The sequence below is a fragment of the Salvelinus sp. IW2-2015 genome, unplaced genomic scaffold (assembly GCF_002910315.2).
Source record: "Salvelinus sp. IW2-2015 unplaced genomic scaffold, ASM291031v2 Un_scaffold1372, whole genome shotgun sequence".
Classification (NCBI taxonomy): Eukaryota; Metazoa; Chordata; class Actinopteri; order Salmoniformes; family Salmonidae; genus Salvelinus; species Salvelinus sp. IW2-2015.
Genome location: NW_019942864.1, coordinates 92,147 through 116,119, shown reverse-complemented (window position 1 = coordinate 116,119; position 23,973 = coordinate 92,147). Strand labels below are relative to the sequence as shown.

General features: G+C 44.4%; 2 protein-coding genes and 1 pseudogene across 2 annotated transcripts; all 3 read left to right on the top strand.

Annotated features, from left to right (window-relative positions):
- Window positions 1–1,562: 1,562 nt before the first annotated feature.
- Window positions 1,563–3,772, top strand: LOC112070584 (vascular cell adhesion protein 1-like). The gene is made up of 5 exons (XM_024138007.2): window positions 1,563–1,713; window positions 2,267–2,533; window positions 2,707–3,039; window positions 3,160–3,411; window positions 3,683–3,772. The coding sequence occupies exons 1-4, from the start codon at window positions 1,662–1,664 to the stop codon at window positions 3,408–3,410; spliced, it is 903 nt and encodes a 300-aa protein (XP_023993775.1). The 5' UTR covers window positions 1,563–1,661; the 3' UTR covers window position 3,411; window positions 3,683–3,772.
- A 397-nt stretch (window positions 3,773–4,169) lies between these two features.
- Window positions 4,170–9,396, top strand: LOC112070583 (hsp90 co-chaperone Cdc37). The gene is made up of 8 exons (XM_024138006.2): window positions 4,170–4,525; window positions 4,773–5,054; window positions 5,168–5,273; window positions 5,356–5,471; window positions 5,865–5,987; window positions 6,070–6,252; window positions 8,761–8,832; window positions 9,015–9,396. The coding sequence occupies exons 1-8, from the start codon at window positions 4,415–4,417 to the stop codon at window positions 9,153–9,155; spliced, it is 1,134 nt and encodes a 377-aa protein (XP_023993774.1). The 5' UTR covers window positions 4,170–4,414; the 3' UTR covers window positions 9,156–9,396.
- A 4,029-nt stretch (window positions 9,397–13,425) lies between these two features.
- LOC112070582 (non-receptor tyrosine-protein kinase TYK2-like) overlaps window positions 13,426–23,973 on the top strand; it is a 20,161-nt pseudogene continuing 9,613 nt past the window's right edge.

The window sequence follows — 23,973 nt, the reverse complement described above, 5'->3', positions numbered from 1 at the left end:
TGACCTGGGATGTGTGTGTTTCCATCTGACTGCTCTTCCGTTCAGACATTTAGTTCTCTCTTCGGAATGTCAATACTGTCAGGCTCAGCATTGTGTCAGAGATTCAGTTTCAGGCGTTGCTCTACTGCAACATATTTAGGTGAGAATCATGCCGTCTTTAATTTCCATTTCAATAGTGCTGCAACATTGGTTGAATGTTTCGCATCGACAATGCAGGTGATGTTTACCATGCATACACAGCATTCACTTTCCAACATCAACCAGCTATGCTCATTGAGTTAAAGTTTTGAAATGACCAGTCTTTCACTGTGACATGTTCCTCTACTGTCTTTTGTATGCCATTTCTCTCATACATCACTGTAACACTGACACATTCATACTAATCACTACAAACTAAGATCCATGTAAAGCGAAGCATGAAAGTCCATCTGTTATCCTGCCTACGGTGGCTCAAATAAATACTTCCTTTTTCAGAATTGAGTGTGTGTCCTTTTTGTGTCTTTCGGGTTCTGCTTCATCCTGGTGAAGGGGACTTCTGCCTTGCCAAGAAACACTTTGTGTGTGCAGCCTGACTGTTGCTATAACAACCTGGCTGCAGTGTAGACTTATAAGGGCAATTTGCCAGCACATTTAGTCCTTGAGCAAAAACATGTTATATTATACACACATGATCATTTTCAGAAACAAGTGTACAGTAGTGTACTTCCACAACAAACAAAGGCACAGCGTAGAAACACAAAACAGAGTAGACATACTGTAGACACTGAGGATTGGCAGCTGAGCCTTCTATAAATACACCCAATAAGCATCCAAWTACTGAGCAATGTTTCTGGCAGCCTGGTCACGGCCGGTGCTGTTGTGCAGTGGTGGTACATTCTGATCACAGTGTGWGGCCTACACACTACATGCCGGACAACTCAAGTCCAACAATCCAACCTGCTTGAGTCTTGACAAAGCATGGGGTGTCCAAGCAGTGTGCGCATGGGAATCAAACATGKCTGCAGAAAAGAGAGTAGAACTGCAATGTGAGTTTTCTCAAACCACCTACGTATATGAATCCACAGTCACACGGGAATTGTTTAGTTTGAGGCAAATTAACACGGGTCATTGAAGTTTCATTTCAGATTAAAGAACTGAAAATTGTAACCGTAGCACCATTCTGAAGTCAGAACTCTATATGGGTATTTTCTAAAAACAGAAAAGGGATGTCATCTGAATAGCTTGGGGTTGTGCTGCTGTAACAATACATGACAGCGAACAGAACTACAAAAGATCTAGGCTGAGATTCTAGGAGTAGGAATACATTTTGGGCTGAAATATATCATGGMTCTGATATATTAACTCTCATTGAACATGAAAATACAGATTSTAACTAAACCACAAATAAATGATTAAAGGAAGAATTTCCCCTGTGAGATGTAGGCCTAATGAGTTACCATTGAGGTCTGGCCTTGATGCCTGTCAAACTTCCTTAGCCCCCTCTTCTCCCCCTCGGGGCCCTGCAGTCAGACACAGACTACGGTATGAGAGCCCTCGTTTGGTGAGGYAGGGCTTTTGTTAGTAATCACAGTTCACTTTGGAGTTGCCAAGCAGGACCAAGTCGGAATTCCACTCGCCTTTCAACTCCGACCATAGTGGACCTCATCAAAGTCTGCAAAAAGATGGAAAACTACTTTCTAAAATGGATCCTAACCTTTTGCATGTTCTGCACCGGTAAGATGTTGCAAGAGACAACATTATATTATTCATAAGATTTTCTTATTCTCTGTGGAGTCGAGGGTTATGGGACATCTGCAGTAGAGGCCCCCTTTGTATCGACGAGTTTGTAGTTTGAAGACGTTTTTGGCAATAGAAMTGGTCATAAATGGTTTTAAAGCTCTTCGGCGAAATACTCTTATATAATATTGCACATATGAGTGTGTGAATTATTTACCTGTGCTTTGTCCACTGAAATTAAACTTGCAACCCAGAGATGATGGCAAAGTGGAACCTGCATCCCACCCAATCTTATATCCACAGTGATACAAACCGATCATAAACACCTGCTAAAGTCACACAATCAAATCACTGCAAGCAACATTTTCTTTGTATCTGTAAATGTGATTTTATTTAACAAATATGAATGTTGCGGATATCCCGGCAATAATAGACCTTTCTAATTAGATTACGTGATGATCATGATGATAATGAAAAAGATTGTGAAAATGATGCAGATGAAGACAATGTAACGATGATGATGGTGAAGATGATATTGTCCATGTCTCAGTGTCAGGTGAAGGATGCTCTCTGGAGCTGAAACCCTCCAGGGTGGTGGTGGGGTTTGGGGAGCCTGTGTCTGTCAGCTGTGAGGCCTCTCGCCCGGTGCGTGTCCTAGGCTGGGAGTCAGCCATCGGGGCATCACACACCCAACAGGACCGTGCTGTCCAATGGAAGGTGGACAGTCTGATCGACTGGATCGAGGAGCCTATCTGCTACGGAGTCTTCTTCACTGCACCCAGACAGTGTGAGGAGAAGCTCAACCTCATCCTTTACAGTGAGTCAACCTGGCCTACATAAAGCTGGCTTTTTATCTRAGCTCAATTAAAGGCAGAGCATGGCTGCAGTACATGCATCAGGCCATACTTCATAATGATGAATTCTATTTGTGACGACTACTACTACATGTACGTGTTGTGCTTAACACACTAACCAGCTGATCTTTCACAGAGACTCCAGACAGTGTCACTATCAGCTCAGCGAACCACACTGGTCCCATGTTGGAGGGGAAAGAGTACCAGCTGCTCTGTGATGTCCAGAACATCGCCCCCGTTCAATACCTCACTCTGAGGTGGTACAGAGGGCAGACTGAAGTTTACAACCACTCTTTCTCTGATCTGACCCCTGCCTCCCCTGTCCAAGTATCCTCCATCCTCCTGATCACCCCAACCAAAGCTGATAACGGAGCCCAGTACAAGTGRGTGGCTCAGCTGGAKTTGGGACCAGAGGGACCACAACCYCCTCCTTCAGTGACATCAGAGCCTCTCAACGTCTCTGTGCAATGTGAGCCTATCCACTCAACCCAACCATTAATAGTTTCATGAGAAARAATGAAATKCAATTGTGTTTGTGTATTCGTTRATATGCAATATCCATCCCTTTCCCTTATACTTATTTTCTCAGACCCGCCATCCTTCCTCAGTCCTGAGGCTGAGACCCTGGACATCGGTGTGGGGGATGAAATCWCATTAAACTGCACGGCTACAGGAAGCCCCAGTCCTGTGTACAGCTGGCAGTCTTCAGATCCCAAAGAGAAGATGGAGGACCAACCTGTTTTTACCTCTTCCTCCTTGCTTCCAGGGACCTACACCTGCATTTCCTCTAATAAGATTGGCAAGAAGAGTAAGCAGTTCATCATCAAGACTAAGTCTTAAGGTAGGAGGACACAGTGAAGGGGGCATTGTTAAATGCAAACATTTAGAGGATAGAACTAGCACTCTCTACAATCATACTTGTTATAGAAGCCATTGATCTTATTTGGTATGTAATGTGAGGAGTCTCTTGAAGGTAAAACGGGCCACGTTGGAGGTATGTGACTTTTCCCACAGTGGAGTGTTGGCTTTACAAAACAAAAGTCCACGTTTGGGGGATTAGCAGAGGGAAGATATTGTCTGTCTCTAATATCAATTGCACGGTTTTGTTACAGGTGTGAGAGCGTCATCATTGTCAGCCAGACCATCACACAGGAAAAAAAGGAATCGCCTTACATTTTCAAAGACTTTGGTCATGTAATAGTTTATAGTAGCATATTATTGTGTTATGATTGATTCTTGTTGTTATTGCAACATAACGTATACTTTGATGTGTTTAAYTATATATGTAGGGTATACAGTTCACTTTCAGTGTGGAGAACCCTAGAACGCGAGGTAGTGTGAATAATTATATCCCTTAATAAGCTATCCATTAACTTTATTTTGGAAATCTACGTTGTTGTTTATGTTCTTTCTCTCTTTTTTATGTGTCATAAAAACACTAATAAAATGACAAATGTATATTTATATGGCCAGTTGGTTTTATTATTATCAATGATGGTAGGCTATTATTATTAAATCTACTAAATAATATATATWTWTTTTTAATTATAAAAATCTTATGCCCCACCCACATGCCTTTGCCTTGACGTTCTTCAATGACGAATTTACGTAGAGACGTGGAAAACGTCTAAACGGAAACTTCCAGGGTTTCTTCCTTAGCTAGCTAAAGCTATATTGTGCACTATTGTTGTTAAGCAATAGTAAATATATTAGCTWCCGATATAATTTCTAACAAGGTTTTAAGTTAGCTAGTTACGTTGTATCATTAGACTCAAATCTATTATTTTCACTTTTAACGTGCTCTTGCTAKAAGCACATTTTAGCCTTCTAGCTAGGTAGCTAGAATGACAAGTAGGATAGACTACAGCGTGTGGGACCACATTGAGGTTTCAGATGATGAAGATGACACTCATCCAAACATCGATACACCCAGCCTTTTCAAATGGAGACATGAGGTAACGTTATGTCGATTAAAGGGATGCATTTGATAGCTACTTGGTCTCTGTAAGTTAGCTAATCATCACATTYTTAGCTAGCTTTCTAGATTTGCAGATGCTTTAGCTAGCTACGTTATGTAAACAGCCTGCTTTTGCAGATAAACGCAATGGAAAGATAAACATAACATTTGGCGTTATGTGTTGTATATCTAGTTATKCGTGATGAGATCCCTTTGTCCTGACCCCTCTCCCCACCATCACCTAGGCGCGTGTGGAACGAATGGACCAGTTCATAAAGGCTGGTGAGGACCTGGAGAAGGGGCTAGCTGAATCTAAGCGCAAGTTGACTGAAGCACAGAAGAAGACAAAGAATCTGTCCAGTTCAGTCACGGACGATGCCAAAGCCGAGCTGAGCAAGGCACAGGCCGAGGAGAAGAGGCTGAAGAAGGAGGAGCGAGACTGGGAGAAGAAACTGGAGGACCACCGGCGGGAAGAGAAGAAGATGCCATGGAACGTAGACACACTCTGCAAGGAGGGCTTCAGCAAGGTGGGTTTAGTGTGTGGAACCACTGGTTCTCACTGGCTGCAGGTGATGGTTATTTGCTGATGCCACTTGACTTGCCCCACTCCAATCTCTCTCTTTCCTTCTGTCTCTCCTAGAGTGTTATGAATGTTAAGCCAGATGTGAAGGAGGAGACCGAGGAGCAGAAAGAGCAGAAACACAAGACCTTTGTGGAGAAGTATGAGAAAGAGATCAAACACTTTGGTGAGAGTCATTWRCCCATTCTTTGTTGTCCCCATTCTTTGTGGGTAGTTGTCATGGCCATGGTKTCTGTCTCTGTTGTCAGGTATGATGAAACGCTGGGARGACAGCCAGAAGTACCTATCAGACAACCCTCACCTGGTGTGTGAGGAGACGGCCAACTACCTAGTCATCATGTGCATTGACCTGGAGGTGGAGGAGGTGAGAGCAGAACCGTAATACGACAAACCTCACCTCTAATAACCCATCAGGGATTTCATCCACTATACATTACCCCAGAGGACACTCATCAGGGTCATGTTCAGTAGGGCACAGGGTAGCAAAACGTTTTGAAACAGAAAACGATAGTGTTTCTTGTTGAACAAGTCCAGGTAGTCCCTCCCTGTTTCAGTCCATTTTCTTACGTTTGGTGCATAATGAACACAATCCTGGTGTAGAGAAGGTTATGAAGTAGGTTAGTAAGTGATCGTCTGATCCTCTTTATTTGCCCAAACATGCTTCAGTACGAAGTACACATGCAGTTTCCTTTTCTTGATACAGATGAGCATAGACAAGGGTTAATGTCAGTGTCCTGTTGATGTTTTCCTCCTGTAGAAGAAAGCGCTGATGGAGCAGGTGGCCCACCAGACCATAGTGATGCAGTTCGTCCTGGAGCTGGCTAAGAGCCTAAAGGTGGATCCCCGCGGTTGCTTCCGTCAGTTCTTCGCCAAGATAAAGGTTTGTTTGTGTGTAAAGGTAATACATTTCCCACTTGCACTCAATAGCAAAGCATATAGACAGTTACATTTCCCTCTCTCAGACTGCAGATCAGCAGTATCAGGATGCCTTCAATGATGAGCTGGAGTCCTTTAAGGAGAGGGTGCGCGGCAGGGCCAAGATTCGCATCGAGAGGGCCATGAAGGAGTACGAAGAYGAGGAGAGACAGAAACGCCTGGGGCCCGGAGGACTGGATCCTGCTGAGGTGTATGAGTCCCTACCTGAGGTACGGAACATCTACTGCTGCACCTCCTTCATTTAGCACCGTCCTTCCATCATAATCATCATCCCTATCTCTGTTTTTGGTTTTGCAAGTTAACGAAGCCAAAGATTGGAAAGCTGCCGCGGTCATCCCCCTCTTCAAAGGGGGAGACACTKTAGACCCAAACTGCTACAGACCTATATCTATCCTACCCTGCTTTTTCGAAGGTCTTCGAAAGCCAAGTTAACAAACAGATCACCGACCATTTCGAATCCCACCTTACCTTCTCCGCTGTGCAATCTGGTTTCCGAGCTGGTCATGGGTGCACCTCAGCCACGCTCAGGTCCTAAACGATATCATAACCGCCATCGATAAGAGACAATACTGTGCAGCTGTACTCATCGACCTGGCAAAGGCTTTCAACTCGGTCAATCACCACATTCTTATCGGCAGACTCAACAGCCTTGGTTTCTCAAATGACTGCCTCGCCTGGTTCACCAACTACTTCTCAGATAGAGTTCAGTGTGTCAAATCGGGGGCCTGTTGTCCGGACCTCTGGCAGTCTCTTGGGGGTGCCACAGGGTTCAATTCTCGGGCCGACTCTTTTCTCTGTACACATCAACGATGTCGCTCTTGCTGCTGGTGATTCTCTGATCCACCTCTACGCAGACGACACCATTCTGTATACTTCTGGCCCTTCTTTGGACACTTGTGTTAACTAACCCTCAGACGAGCTTCAATGCCATACAACTCTCCTTCCGTGGCCTCCACTGCTCTTAAATGCAAGTAAAACTAAATGCATGCTCTTCAACCGATCACTGCCCACACCTGCCCGCCCGTCCAGCATCACTACTCTGGACGGTTCTGACATAGAATATGTGGACAATACAAATACCTAGGTGTCTGGTAAGACTGTAAACTCTCCTTCCAGACTCACATTAAGCACTCCAGTTGAAAATTAAATCTAGAATCGGCTTCCTATTTCGCACAAAGCATCTTCACTCATGCTGCCAGACACCCTGGTAAAACAAAACTGACTATCCTTCCGATCCTTAACTTCGGCGATGTCATTTACAAAATAGCCTCCAACACTCTACTCAGCAAACTGGATGCAGTCTATACACTGCCATCCGTTTTGTCACCAAAGCCCCATATACTACCACCACTGCGACCTCTATGCTCTCGTTGGCTGGCCTTCATATTGCCCTTCATATTCGTTGCCAACCACTGGCTCCAGGTCGTCTATAAGTCTTTGCTAGGTAAAGCCCGCTTATCTCAGCTCACTTGTCACCATAGCAGCACCCACCCGTAGCACACGCTCCAGCAGGTATATTTCACTGGTCACCCCCAAAGCCAATTCCTCCTTTGGCCGCCTTTCCTTCCAGTTCTCTGCTGCCAATGACTGGACGAACTGCAAAAATCACTGACGCTGGAGACTCATATCTCTCACTAACTTTAGCACCAGCTGTCAGAGCAGCTCAAAGATCACTGCACCTGCCATAGCCCATCTGTAAATATCCCATCCAACTACCTCATCCCCATACTGTTATTTATTTTGCTCCTTTGCACCCCAGTATCTCTACTTGCACACTCATCTTCTGCACATCTATCATTCCAGTTTAATTGCTATTTGTAATTATTTCGCCACTAGGCCTATTTATTGCCTTACCTCCCTTATCCTACCTCATTTGCACACACTGTATAGACTTTTTCTATTATATTATTGACTGTATGTTTGTTTATTTGATAGGTGAGAATMATCTGTTAATTGAATGATTAGAATATTCCGCCCTGAAACATATAATTGTATGGAAGTGATTAGAATGTATAAAATCATAATCAGTAAATGTGTAGTCCTAGTCAGAATTAGGGTAAAGACAATATGTCTTTATGGTATTTTAAACACAGACTGTCTGAGCTTGGTGCCGACCTGACTAGAGATTTGGGAGAGAACAGGGACTACGTGTCAAGGACAAGGTCACTAATCTCTGTCGGCTGGGTAGTGAGACAATGTGTGCGTAGCAGGACATTGTGTGCGTCTGTTTGTGTGTATGTGTGTGCGTCTGTTTGTGTGTATGTGTGTGCGTATGTTTGTGTGTATGTGTGTGTGTATGGTTTTGTGAATGTGTGGGCGTGAGAAGTCAGTATAAAATGAATTGTTTTGTATTCTTGACTTTAGAACGTTCCGTGAATAAACCTTTTTGACAATTTCAGCTGGGGCTCCGTCTGTTTCATTCGACCAGGATCTTACAAATTCTGGTTTGCAGACTGAGTAATATAATAAAATTGGGTTATGAACCTTGAGAACAAAATTCTCTTAACAATTGGTCCTTCGAGCCGGATCTCAATATCTGCCTCTGTCGTCCCAAGGAACTGGGACATTATTCCATGTGTAACTCTGTGTTGTTGTTTGTGTTGCACTGCTTTGCTTTATCTTGGCCAGGTCGCAGTTGTAAATGAGAACTTGTTCTCAACTAGCCTACCTGGTTAAATAAAGGTGAAATAATTTTGTTTATTTTGTCCTTTTTGTAGGAGATGCAGAAATGTTTTGACGAGAAGGACATTGCAATGTTGCAGACTGTCATCACTAAACTGGACCCAACGGTAGGTTACAAAACCAAATCCATTCCTGTGTTTCTTTTGTTATATTGTCTTCCACGTGCTCAGGGCAAGCATACGACAACATACATTGTACTAKAAATGTAAAGGCACACTGAATAGTGACATAAAACTTCCTGAAGTTGTTATAAACAGMTGCTCTGAATGTCATTGTTCCCACCCGTCAGGAGGCTAAGGTCCACATGAAGAGATGCATTGACTCTGGCCTRTGGGTCCCTAACTCACGGGCAGACGAGGGAGATGACAAGGAGGAAGACGCTACTTATGAAGAGCTGAATAAGGAGATGGGTGAACAGAAGATAGAATGATTGACATMAATTGACTTTACGATGATGATATTTTCATCTATGTAGTCATCACTTCTATTGCTACTCCCAGTGTTTTTTCATGAATTTCTCCTTAACGCTTTGGAACTATGTAACCTCTCTGTGGTGATGTCCACTCTTTGTGGACAACAGTATCACWCCAATATCACTTGCTGAATGCTTTTCTTTTTTTAAACATAATTRTTGCTTGGGCCTTATTAGTAAAGCTGTATTCTTAAACGTGTGTGTGCCTGTACATAGTCTCTTTGGGTGTGTGTGTGTGCCAGCCAGCCAATCTGTTGTTTACCTTGTATTTATGTGCTTTCAGTTGCTGGGGAACATTGTTTTCTCTTTTTCTTTCAATAGTCTCACTACTGGTTCTACATGTATAGGCATGGCAGGATTTTAGTTCTTGATGTGATAGAATTATACATAGTGATGTAACGTGGGATAGCCTAGTAACTGAGGTTGAAATTGGATCATATCAACATGTGACATTTTGAATCCAGTGTACTTGCCCCTTAGGACCTTTTTGCTCATTGTTTTCTCTCCTTAATTTGACCAGCAGGTGTCACCTCCCATCAACTTTTAAGTTGATGGGAGAATCACTTTGAGTATTATTTGCTATTAAAAATAACACTGATGTGGTTTACATGAGTCAGGATAGGGTGTTATTGAATTGAGATTTATTAGAAACATTCTAAGATCGTATCACCTGTCTTCCGTCGCATTATAATGCTTAGTGCAACAWACTAATATGGTCCAACCACACCAAGACAGTCGTGAAGAGGGCACGACAACACCTTTTTCTCCTCAGGAGACTGAAACGGTTTGGCATGGGTCCCKAGATCCTCAAAAAGTTCTACAGCTGCACCATCGAGAGCATCCTGACTGGTTGCATCCACTCTCATATGGCAACTGCCTCATCTGACCCATAACGCTACAGAGGTGGTGCTACGGCCCAAACATCATGGGCCAAGCTTCCTGCCGTCCAGGACCTATATACCAGGCTGTCAGAGGAAGGCCAAGAAATTGTCAAAGACTCCTTCACCGACGTCAAGACGCTACTGGAGCGCCAATCTAGTCCAAAAGGCTCCTGATCAGCTTCTATCCCCAAGCTATAAACTTCTGAACAATTAATCAAATGCCACCCGACTTTTACTTTGACCCCCGCTTTTGTTTTGACACTGATGCTACTCGCTGTTTATCATCTTTGCATAGTCACTTTCCCCTACCTACATGTACAAATTACCTGACTAACCTGACCCCCCGCACATTTACTCACGGTACCGGTGCCTCCTGTATATAGCCTCTTATGTTATGTAATTCTACTGTGTTCCTTTTTTATTTTTGCTATTTTATTTAGTTAAATATTTCTTAACTCTATTTCTTGAACTGCACTGTTGGTTAAGGCTTTAATAAGCATTTCACGATAAGTCTCACCTACCCCTACCGTTCAGAATTTGGGTCATTTAGAAATGCCTTGTTTTTGAAAGAAATCACATTTTTTTGTCCATTAATTACACCAGATTTGCCAGTTCTTGCTGTGAGATGTTACCCCATCTTCCTACAAGGCACCAGCAAGTTCCGGACATTTCAAGTGGGAATGGCCCTAGCCCTCACCCTTTATCCACAGCTCCCAGACGTGCTCAATGGATTAGATCCGGGCTCTTCGCTGGCCATGGCAGAACACTGACATCCTGTCTTGGAGGAAATCACGCACAGAACGAGGCAGTATGGCTGGTGCATTGTCATGCTGGAGGTCATGTCAGGATGAGCCTGCAGGAAGGTACCACATGAGGAGGAGAATGCTTCCCTTTAACGCACAGCGTTGGAATTGCCTGCAATGACAACAAGCTCAGTCCGATGATCTGTGACACACCACCCCAGACCATCATGATCCGACCCTCCACCTCCAAATCGATTCCGCTCCAGAGTACAGCCTCAGTGTAACGCTCATTCCTTCGACGATAAACGCGAATCCGACCTTCACTCCGGAGACAAAACCGCAACTCGTCAGTGAAGAACACGTTTTGCCTCCTGTCTGGTCCAGCGATGGTGGTTGTGCCCATAGCGACATGTTGCGTGATTTCTGTGGACCTGCCTTACAACGGCCTACAAGCCCTCAGTCCAGCCTCTCAGCCTATTGCGACAATCTGAGCAGATGATGAGATTGCGCGTTCCTGTGTAACTCGGGCATTGTTGTTGCCATCCTGTACCTGTCCCGCAGGTGTGATTCGGATGTACCAATCCTGTGCAGGTGTTTACACGTGGTCTACCACTGCGAGGACGATCAGCTGTCCTCCTGTCTCCCTGTACGCTCCTTAGCGTCTCAAAGACGACATTGCAATATTGCCCTGGCCACATCGCAGTCCTCATGCCTCCTTGCAGCATGCCTAAGGCACTCATGCAGATGAGCAGACCCTGGGCATCTTCTTTGGTGTTTTGAGTCAGTTAGAAAGCCTCTTAGTGTCCTAATTTTTCATAACTGACCTTAATTGCCTACCGTCGTAAGCTGTTAGTTCTAACGACCGTTTCCACAGGTGCATGTTCATTAATGTTATCATTCATTAACAACAATAAACAGTGTTAATTCTCTACAATGAAATATCTGGTAAGTTATTTGGATTTTACTAATTATCTTTGAAAGACAGGGTCCTAAAAAGGACGTTTCTTTTTTGCTGAGTTAGGCGTACAGAGGCCCATTATCAACAACCATCACTCCTGTGTTCCAAGTGCTATATCTTAATCCAAGTTTATCATTTTAAATGGATCTAATGGATCATTAGAAAACCCTTTGCAATTATGTTACACAGCTGAAAATCTTGTTCTGATTAACGAAGCAATAAAACTGGCCTTTAGACGTGAGTATCTGGAGCATCAGCATTATGGTTAGATATAGGTCCAAAATGTCCAGAAACAAAGAACTTCCTCTGGAACTCATCAGTCTATTCTTGTTCTGAGAAATGAAGGCTATTCCATGCGAGAAATTGCCAAGAAACGTAACATCTCGTACAACGCTGTGTACTACCCCTTCAAAACACGCAACTCTATCTAACCAAATAGAAAGAGGAGTAGGAGGCGCCTGGTGCACAACTGAGCAAGAGGACAAATACATAGAGTCTAGTTTGAAACAACGCCTCACAACCTCAACTGCACTTCATTAAATATACCCCAACGTCAACAGTAAAGACGCGACTACGGATGTGCCCTCTAGGCAGAGTTGCAAAGAAAAAACCATATCTCAGACTGCCAATAAAAATAAAAGATTAAGATGCAAAAAAGAGACAGACACTGGAACAGAGAAGATAAAAAAGTGTTATGGACAGAAAATCTAAGTTTGAGTGTTCGGATCACAAAGAAAACATAGGACGCAGAAAAAATGAAAAGATGCTGGAGGAGTGGTTGACGCCATCTGTCAAGCATGGTGGAGGCAATGTATGGTCTGGGTGCTTTGGTGGTGGTAAAGTTGGAGATTTGTACAGGTTAAAAGAATCTTGAAAAGGAAGGCTAATCACTCCATTTTGCAAGCCATGCCGATACCCTTGGATGGCGCTTACTTGAACCAATTGTCCTCCCTACAACAGGACAATGACCCAAAGCACAGCTCCAAACTATGCAATAACTAATAACTGTCTATAAGGAGTGGCCAGCAGTCACCGGATCTCAACCCTACTGAGCTGTTGTGGGTGCAGCTTGGCCATATGGTACTGTAGGAAGTGCCCATCAAGCCAATCCAATTTGTGGGAGATGCTTCAGGAAGCATGGGGTGAAATCTCTTCAGATTACCTCAACAAATTGACAACTAGAAWGCCAAACGTCTGCAAGGCTGTAATTGCTGCAAATTGAGGATTTTTTGATGAAAGCAAAGTTTGAAAGACACAATTATTATTTCAATTAAAAATCATTATTTATAACTTTGTCAACATCTTGACTATATTTCCTATTCATTGTGAAACTKATTTCATGTATGTTTTCATGGAAAACAAATAAATGTATAAYTGACCCCAAACTTTTGAACGMTAGTGTATTTCTTGAACTGRAATGTTGGTTAAGGGATTGTAAGTAAGCATTTCACGATAAGGTCTACAACTGTTGTATTCGACGCATGTGATAAATACGACTTGATTTGAGCTATGCCACAAGACTACTGTAGTACAGCTGGTTCAAGGGGAGTGGCCAAAAGTGTCTTTCGGTGTTTTCATTTTGTAGCTGACTTCTCTGTCTATGCGCTTCACGGGCATGCGTAGGAGTAGGGGAGACACGCATTAGGAAATCATACGAAGAGTGGACTTCGGTTCAACCTGCATTGGGTTTTCTAACTACACGTTTTAGGGACGCAACTAAATGGTAAGAATTCTGTAGTTTGACAAATGTGCAATACAATTTACAAATACCCGGCATTGGCGGATAAAGCATACTATATCAGTATTATAGGAAGTAGGCATTATGCCTCTGGTTTACAATTGTTTACAGTACACAGAAGGCTATATTCCACCATATCCGTGAGCAATCAGTTCGATGACGAAGTGATCAATGTATTGGTGAGAATAGATTTAGAAATGATGTGGAAACATTGGATAAATTATATCCGGATTTTCATGTCATGTTATCGTTAAATATGCGTCTTTACTGAAGTTCATGTGCAATACCCGGAAGGCCTTACTAGAAAATATTGGATCATATCGCGAGTTTCTCAGAACATGGTAATAATGCTGAACAATTACATGGTAACAAATCTATTTGATCCAGATGTGCTTACTCGCTACAATAAGCTTACCTTGTATTTGAGTATACATTTTGTTGTTGATATTAACAAAACCCATGTATAAGTATAAAACGCATGTCCTTATTTGTTCTCTGGATTTGTTACCATGTAATTGATTACAGTGAAATACTTTTCTCTTACTTCCTCCTGGACAGTGTGAGTGACCCAGCCTGGTCCATGATGTCTCGAAGTGGCCACTCCAAGAGTACCAGGACAGGGTCATCCACAGGCCAGTGTGAGCCTCCTCAGGGACCAGGCGTCCATGTCTATCTGTTTTGGACCAAGGGAGGGGAGCGCTATCTGACCCACACAGAGGGTAAAGTGACAGCTGAGCTTTCCATCTCTGCAGCACAGACTGTGGTAAGAACAAGTGCCATTTATTTTTTCATGAAACAGAAACAATATTTTGTGTGAGTATTGAGAAAGAATTTAGGGCTCTCCGGTTAGCTGTGTGGTGTTCTGTTTGCTCATGTTAGAGGACATTGGCAGCCTGGCACGTACGGGTGTGTTTGAGTTGATGACTCCAGGAATCTGGGTTTTACAGGGCATTCGGGAAAGTATCAGACCCCATCACTTTTCCACATTTTGTTACGTTACAGCCTTATTCTAAAATGGATTCAATAGTTTATTTTCCTCATAAATCTACACACATTACCCCATAATGATTAACAGAAACAGGTTTTTAGAAATGCTTGCAAATGTATAAAAAAAAAACTGAAATATTACATTTACATAAGTATTCAGACCCTTTACTCAGTACTTTGTTGAAGCACCTTTGGCAGCAATTACAGCCTCGGGTCTTCTTGGGTATGACGCTACAAGCTTGGCACACCAGTATCAGGGGAGTTTCTTCCATTCTTCTCTGCAGATCCTTCAAGCTCTGTCAGGTTGGATGGGGAGTGTCGCTGAACAGCTATTTTCAAGTCTCTCCAGAGATGTTCAATCGGGACATTCATCGACTTGTCCCAAGCTACTCCTGCATTGTCTTGGCTGTGTGCTTAGAGTCATTGTCATGTTGGAAGGTGAACTTTCACCCCAGTCTGAGGTCCTGAGCGCTCTGGAGCAGGTTTTCATCAACAATGTACTTTGCTCTGTTATCTTTCCCTCGATTCTGACTAGTCTCCCAGTCCCTACTGCTGAAGAACATCCCTACAGCATATTGCTGCCACCACCATGCTTCACCGTAGGGAGGGTGCCAGGTTTCCTCCAAACTAGAGGTCGACCGATTAATCGGAATGGCCGATTAATTAGTGCCGATTTCAAGTTTTCATAACAATCGGACATTTTTTTTTTTTACACCTTTATTTAATTTTATTTAACTAGGCAAGTCAGTTAAGAACACATCTTATTTTCAATGACGGCCTAGGAACGGTGGGTTAAATGCCTCGTTCAGGGCAGAACGACAGATTTGTACCTTTTTACCTCAATCTTGCAACCTTACAGTTAACTAGTCCAACGCTCTAACCACCTGATTACATTGCACTCCACGAGGAGCCTGCCTGTTACGCGAATGCAGTAGAAGCCATGGTAAGTTGCTAGCTAGCATTAAACTTATCTTATAAAAAACATTCAATCAATCAATCATAATCTCTAGTTAACTACACATGGTTGATGATATTACTAGTTATCTAGCGTGTCCTGCGTGCATATAACCGATGCAGTGCGTATCGTTGCCCAATGTGTACCTAACCATAAACATCAAGGCCTTTCTTAAAATCAATACACAGAAGTATATATTTTTAAACCTACATATTTAGCTAAAAGAAATCCAGGTTAGCAGGCAATATTAACCAGGTGAAATTGTGTCACTTCTCTTGCGTTCATTGCACGCAGAGTCAGTGTATATGCAACAGTTTGGGCCGCCTAATTTGACAGAATTACGTAATTATGACATAACATTGAAGGTTGTGCAATGTAACAGGAATATTTAGACTTATGGATGCCACCCGTTAGATAACATACGGAACGGTTCCGTATTTCACTGAAAGAATAAACGTCTTGTTTTCGAGATGATAGTTTCCGGATTCGACCATATTAATGACCTAAGGCTCATATTTCTGTGTGTTATTATGTTAAACTAAGTCTATGATTTGATAGAGCAGTCTGACTGAGCGATGGTAGGCAGCAGCAGGCTCGTAAGCATTCATTCAAACAGCACTTTCCTGCGTTTGCCAGAAGCTCTTCGCTGTGCTTCAAGCCTATCAACTCCGAGATTAGGCTGGTGTAACCGATGTGAAATGGCTAACTAGTTAGCGGGGGGCGCGCTAATAGCGTTTCAAACGTCACTCGCTCTGAGACTTGGAGTAGTTATCCCCCATGCTCTGCTTGGGTAACGCTGCTTCGAGTGGGCTGTTGTTTTGTTTCCTGGTTCAAGCCCAGGTAGGAGCGAGGAGAGGGATGGAAGCTATACTGTTACACTGGCAATACTAAAGTGCCTATAAGAACATCCAATAGTCAAAGGTTAATGAAATACAAATGGTATAGAGAGAAATAGTCCTATAATTCCTATAATAACTAACCCCTAAAACTTCTTACCTGGAATATGAAGACTCATGTTAAAAGGAACCACCAGCTTTCATATGTTCTCAGTTCTGAGCAAGGAACTAAACATTAGCTTTCTTACATGGCACATATTGTACTTTTACTTTCTTCTCCAACACTTTGTTTTTGCATTATTTAAACCAAATGAACATGTTTCATTATTTATTTGAGGCTAAATTGTTTTTATGATGTATTATATTAAGTTAAAATAAGTGTTCATTCAGTATTGTTGTAATTGTCATTATTACAAATACATTTTTAAAAATCGTCCGATTAATCGGTATCAGCTTTTTTTTGGTCCTCCAATAATCGGGTTATCGGCATTGAAAAATCATAATCGGTCGACCTCTACTCCAAACGTGATGCTTGGTATTCAGGCCCAAGAGTTCAATCTTGGTTTCATCAGACCAGAGGATCTAGTTTCTCATGGTCTGAGAGGCTTTAGGTGCCTTTTGGCAAACTCCAAGCAGGATTTAATGTGCCTTCTACTGAGGAGTGGCTTCCATCTGGCCACTCTACCACAAAGGTCTGATTTAGTGGATTGCTGCAGAGATGGTTGTCCTTCTGGAAGTTTCTCCCATCTCCACAGAGGAACTCTAGAGCTCTGTCAGAGTGACCATCGGGTTCTTGGTCACCTCCCTGACCAAGGCCCTACTCCCCCGATTGCTCAGTTTGGCTGGGCGGCCAGCTCTAGGAAGAGTCCTAGAGTCCTGTTTCCAAACTTCTTCCATTTAAGAATGATGGAGGCCACTGTGTTCTTGGGGACCTTCAAAGCTGCAGAAAGGTTTTGGTACCCTTCCCCAGATCTGTGCCTTGACACAAGCCTGTCTCGGAGCTCTATGTACAATTCCTTCGACCTCATGGCTTGGTTTTTGCTCTGACATGCACTGTCAACTATGGGACCTTATATAGACAGGTGTGGGCCTTTCCAAATCATGTCCAATCAATTGAATTTACCACGGGTGGACTCCAATCAAGTTGAATAAAACTTCTCAAAGATGATCAATGGAAACAGGATGCACCTGGGCTCAATTTCGAGTCTCATAGCAAAGGGTCTGAATTCTTATGTAAATAAGGTATTAGAGTTTTTTGTTTTTACATTTGCAAAAATGTCTAAAAACCTATTTTCACTTTGTCATTATGGAGTTTTGTGTGTAGATTGATGAGGACATTTTTTTATTTAATCCACTTTAGAATAAGGCTGTACTGTAACAAAATGTGGAAAAAGTGAAAAGTGTACTTTCTGAATGCACTGTATGTCATTGAAAGGGTGAATCCAAGGTGTGCGTAACCTATATATCTGTCCCCCTAGGTATAACTCCACTGTGCCATGTCCTGTTTTCCCTGTATGACCCTGAATCCCACTGCTGGTACAGTCCCAACCATTTTTTCAACCCAGAAGAGCAGACAAGCCTGACACTCCATTATCGCATGAGGTTAGTGTGTGCGTGTGTGTGTGTGTGTTTAAAAAAGGCCATCCCGTCCCCTCCTTTCAACCTACATTTCCCTCACACTCCCTTCATTTTCCCTTGAGTCCTGTTAGTTTGGCTGTTCAGCCTACCTTAGTTAGCCCTGCCGTTCCCAACCAGTCAGAGCTCTTGGAAAGGCGCAACTGGACACTGCACCCACTCAGGTCAGAGTGTTATCTTTGTCCGAAGAAAGAAGACGCACATTTCTGACGTCGATTTTTATTGTGGACAGCAACAAGAATACCTGAATGTGGTGCGTGCATCAAAATAACCATAATTCATTCGGAGTAACACAAGTACTATTCCACCCAGATTTACTCCCAGTCTAGATTCATGTTATATGACCAGAAGTGTGTGAAGAGGAAAAGGAAATTAAAACCCTGAAAAGAGAAGCATCGTCATTGTTCTGACCGGACATCCTGTGGAGGGTCAGAACCTAGAGAAGCATCATCATTCTGTGATGGATGTAGTCTATCACAGTGCCATCCGTTTTATCACCAAAGCCCCATATACTACCCACCACTGCGATCTGTATGCTCTCGTTGGCTGGCCCTCACTACATATCCGTCGCCAAACCCACTGGCTCCAGGTCATCTATAAATCTTTGCTAGGTAAAGCCCCGCCTTATCTCAGCTCACTGGTCACCATAGCAACACCCACCCGTAGCACGCGCTCCAGCAGGTATATTTCACTGGTCACCCCCAAAGCCAATTGCTCCTTTGGCCGCCTTTCCTTCCAGTTCTCTGCTGCCAATGATTGGAACAAAATGCAAGCTGGAGTCTTATGTCTCCCTCTCTAATTTTAAGCATCAGCTGTCAGAGCAGCTTACCGATCACTGCACCTGTACACAGCCCATCTGTAAATAGCACACCCGACTACCTCATCCCCATATTATTACTTACCCTCTTGCTCTTTTGCACCCCAGTATCTCACTTGCACATCATCATCTGCACATCTATCACTCCAGTATTAATGCTAAATTTTAATTATTTTCGCCTCTAGGGCCTTACCTCCCTACTCTTCCTACACTCAGACACGACACTGTAAATCCGATTTCCATTCCCTAATTATTTTGTGTTATTGTTGTACGTTTGTTTATGTGTAACTGTGTTGATGTTTTTTGTCGCACTGCTTTGCTTTATCTTGGCCAGGTCGCAGTTGTAATGAGAAATTGTTCTCAACTGGCCTGACCTGGTTAAATAAGGAGAAAATAAAGTCGAAACAACTTGTTCTGACGGGCAATCTTGTGGAGGATCAGAGACCAGGACGAAGCGATCAGCATTGTTCTGAGGCTGGACATCCTGTGGAGTATTCAGAACCCTGAGAAGCATCAGCATTGTTCTGAGCGTGGACATCCCCTGTGGAGTATCAGAACCCAGAGAAGCATCAGCATGTGTTCGAGCAGACATCCTGTGGAGAGTCAGAAACCCAGAGAAGCATCAGCATTGTTCTGAGCGGACATCGTGGGATCAGAACCCCAGAGAAGCCATCAGCCATTGCTGAGCGGACATCCGTGGACGACCAGTATCAGAACCCAGAGAAGCATCAGGCATTGTTCTGAGCGGACATCTGTGGTCGCCCATATCAGAACCTGAGAAGCATCAGCATTGTTCTGAGCGGACATCCTGTGGAGTATCAGAACCGCTGAGAAGCATCAGCATTGTTCAGAGCGGACATCGTGGAGGACCCAGTATCAGCCAACCCAGAAGGAAGCATCAGGCATGTGTTCTGAGTGACTCCTGTGGAGTATAGAAACCAGAGAGATCAGCAAACTTGTTCAGAGCGGCATCCTGTGGGAGTACAGAACCAGAGAAGCATCAGCATTGTTTCTGAGCGGACATCCTGCTGGAGTACTGCAAACCCAGCAAGAACATCAGCATTGTTCTGAGAGCCCAGCGGTACATCTGGTGGCAGTATCAGAACCCAGAGAAGCATTCAGCATTAGCATTCTGAAGCGGACATCCTGCTCGGCCAGTCATCAGAACCAGAGAAGCATCAAGACATGTTCACTGAGCGGAATCCCCTCGTGAGTATCAGAACCCAAACGCCGGCCACAACGCCGGCAACCGGCCACCTGACAAGCAATCAGCATTGTTCTTGAACGACGCAGACTCCATCTGTATGTGGATCAAGACCCAGTATCAGAACCCTGAGAAGAATCAGCATTGCTCGCAAGAGCGGACACATCCTGTGGAGTAGTCAGAACCCAGAGAAGCATCTAATGCATTGTTCGACGCGACATCCTGTGGAGGATCCAGAACGCCCAGATGAAGGCAATCAGACATTGTTCAAGAGCGGACATTCCTGTGGAGTATTCAGAACCCAGAGAAGCATCAGCATTCTGTTCCTGAGCGGACATTCCGTGGAGTATCAGAACCCAGAGAGCATCAGCATTGTTCTGAGCGGACATCCTGTGGAGTATCAGAACCCAGAGAAGCATCAGCATTGTTCTGAGCGGACATCCTGTGGAGGATCAGAACCCTGAGAAGCATCAGCATTGTTCAGAGCGGACATCCTGTGGAGGATCAGAACCCAGAGAAGCATCAGCATTGTTCTGAGCGGACATCCTGTGGAGGATCAGAACCCAGAGAAGCATTAGCATTGTTCTGTATGAACATCCTGTGGAAGGTCAGAACCCAAATCCCAGTCAGTATAATTGTGCTAGCGGGTGAGGGCATTCACAGCCGACCGCTCAGAAGGGCGAGGGCATACCAGCCAACTGTTTTTATAGTGTGTATGTGTGTGTGTGTGTGTGAGAGTTAGAATTGGTCTGTATGGGTCGACGATGCACTGTATGCTTTTACGTACAGGCATATTTATATAGGGAATTTTCTCTTTCTGTTCCCAGGTTTTACTTTCGGAACTGGCATGGGTTGAGTGAGAAGGAGCCGTCAGTGGCGCGATATGCCCCACGGTCAGGGACAGAGCACGGGGGCTCACCTCTACTAGAAATGACCTCCCTGGAATACCTCTTCTGCCAGGTGAGTTTCAGAATGAGGCGTGTTTTATCCAAAATGTGTTTGTATTCATATATTCCTGTGGAAGTGTGCATTAACATAATATTCCTGTCACATGGACATTTTAATATTGTGAAATAAGTCATTTCCCTTTTGTTTCTCTTAGGCAAAGTTTGATTTTGTGAATGATGTCACGCCGATGGAGGATGCTCAAGGAAAAGAAGAGTTGAGTAGCTTTAAGAATGAGAGTCTGGGGATGGCTGTGCTGCACCTCTCTCACCAGGCCCTGTGCTCAGGCTGCACGCTACAGGAAGTGGCCAAGTCTGTCAGGTAAGCCATGAGTCAGAGGGGATGGGTGCATTGCTTTAGGAAGGGCTTTGACAAGGTTTCAGACATTACTATAGTCTGAGGCTGTGTTGAAAATGGTACCTTATTCACTATCAAAACTAGTGCATTATATAGGGAAACTAGTGCCTTTACAAACACAGCCGTAATGTTTTGATTTACTTCCTTATTCCCCTTGCCATACTGTAGCTTCCTGCGCTGCATTCCGAGATCCTTCTCCAGACACATAGCGAGGGACAACTTCCTGACGAAGATCCGTATCCGGCGTGTGTTTGCTGACTTTGTGAGGACCTTCCAGGAGCACACTGTGGACGTAGGACGCCTGGGCTCCCAGGAGGTCATGTATAAATACCTGTCTACTCTGGAGCACCTAGCCCCCCGCTTCGGCACCGAGACCTTCCTCACGGCCCACCTGGAGCTGAGGAAGGACGGGGGCGACGGGAGCGGCTCCTACCTCAACACCAGCCACGCTCACGGGGCCTCTGACCCTGAGAACTTTGGCCCTCAGGCCATGCATGAGGTCATGGTGTCTGGTACCAAGGGGATTCAGTGGAGGAAGATCACAGTGCAGNGTATCCGGCGTGTGTTTGCTGACTTTGTGAGGACCTTCCAGGAGCACACTGTGGACGTAGGACGCCTGGGCTCCCAGGAGGTCATGTATAAATACCTGTCTACTCTGGAGCACCTAGCCCCCCGCTTCGGCACCGAGACCTTCCTCACGGCCCACCTGGAGCTGAGGAAGGACGGGGGCGACGGGAGCGGCTCCTACCTCAACACCAGCCACGCTCACGGGGCCTCTGACCCTGAGAACTTTGGCCCTCAGGCCATGCATGAGGTCATGGTGTCTGGTACCAAGGGGATTCAGTGGAGGAAGATCACAGTGCAGAAGGTATGTCTGTCTGTCTCATTGGATGTCTATCAAGCTCTTTGACTGCTAGTTAAAACTGTGAGTTGCCTTTGTGTGTTTCTCGTAGTATGCCTTCTGTGGGATGCTCTGTAAATTGTGTCTATCCATTCTAGGCCCAGGCCAACAGTTACTTTGGGAACGATTACTTAGGGAATCGGAAAAGTGTGAAGCAATCGCCTCTCCAGCAAGAACCTAAATCCTCTGACACATGGACGTCTTTCTGCGACTTCCCTGYAATCTCCCACATCACCATCACTGGAGCCAACGTCAGCATCATTAAACAGGACAACTTCTCTATGGTTCGAGCACCTGCCTCTCAACTGCTTTCTGTTGGGCTCCAAACTTATCTTGACATACACACACACGTAGCTCCATGTTTTGTGCAAATCCCCCATTGACAACAGTGCATGATTTATGCGAAAACCTAAGTCAAGTGTGCAGATCTCAAGTTAGGTTTGTGTGTGTGTGTGTGTGTGTGAAGTTGCATCTTACTATATGATGTATGTCTGTATGGAAGCAGAGTATCTGACTGCGAAATGTGTGTAGGTGGTGTTTTCTGAGGATGATGTGTTTATATGTGTGTAGGAGGTTCAAATGAATTCCAGCCTTGAGGCTCTGTCTTTCGTCTCCCTCCTGGACGGGTACTTCCGGCTTACTGCAGACGCACACCACTACCTGTGTCACGAGGTGGCTCCGCCCAGAGTGGTGCTCAGTGCCACCAATGGCCTTCATGGACCAATGAAGTGAGTNCTGAAATCTCCCACATCACCATCACTGGAGCCAACGTCAGCATCATTAAACAAGACAACTTCTCTATGGTTCGAGCACCTGCATCTCAACTGCTTTCTGTTGGGCCCCAAACTTATCTTGAGATACACACACACGTAGCTCCATGTTTTGTGAAAATCCCCCATTGACAACAGTGCATGATTTATGCGAAAACCTAAGTCAAGTGTGCGGATCTCAAGTTAGGTTTGTGTGTGTGTGAAGTTGCATCTTACTATATGATGTATGTCTGTATGGTAGCGGAGTATCTGACTGCGAAATGTGTGTAGGTGGTGTTTTCTGAGGATGATATGTTTATATGTGTGTAGGAGGTTCAAATAAATTCCAGCCTTGAGGCTCTGTCTTTCGTCTCCCTGCTGGACGGGTACTTCCGGCTTACTGCAGACGCACACCACTACCTGTGTCACGAGGTGGCTCCGCCCAGAGTGGTGCTCAGTGCCACCAATGGCCTTCATGGACCAATGAAGTGAGTAACACACACACACACACACACACACACTGCCCTGGCTCCCACTACAATTCTGACTGTCTTTTTCAGTGATGACTTTGTGCTGCAGAGACTGAGGAAGGAAGCCGTGGCAGAGGGAGCCTTTCTTGTGCGCTGGAGCGTCCTCGACTACCACCGCATCATATTAGCTGTTCTAAACAAGAGTCAGGTAAAAGTGCCTCCACACCAAGCCCTGAAGGACGAGGAACATGGGAAATGTAGAGTCCAAAAATATAAAAAGCAATACAATGTCAGTAGAAGTTATATATTTGGATGCAAATTCTAGTTCTATCTTTGCTGGCTTCCTGTAGGATGGACAAGCTGCAATCCACAAGCAGTTCAGGATCCTGCATAGTGTTTCAGTGTTTGCTCTGGAAGGCTTGGACCGGGAGTTCTCCAGTGTCAAGGAGCTCACCGACAGCCTCAAGACCTTTGTGCTCAAGTCTGGCACGGACAATTTCACTGTGAAGAAATGCTGCCTACCCCGACCTGCAGGTTAGTTTGTGTGTGATGTGTTTTTTATAGATGTGCATTGGTGTTGTTCTGACCCTAACATACAAC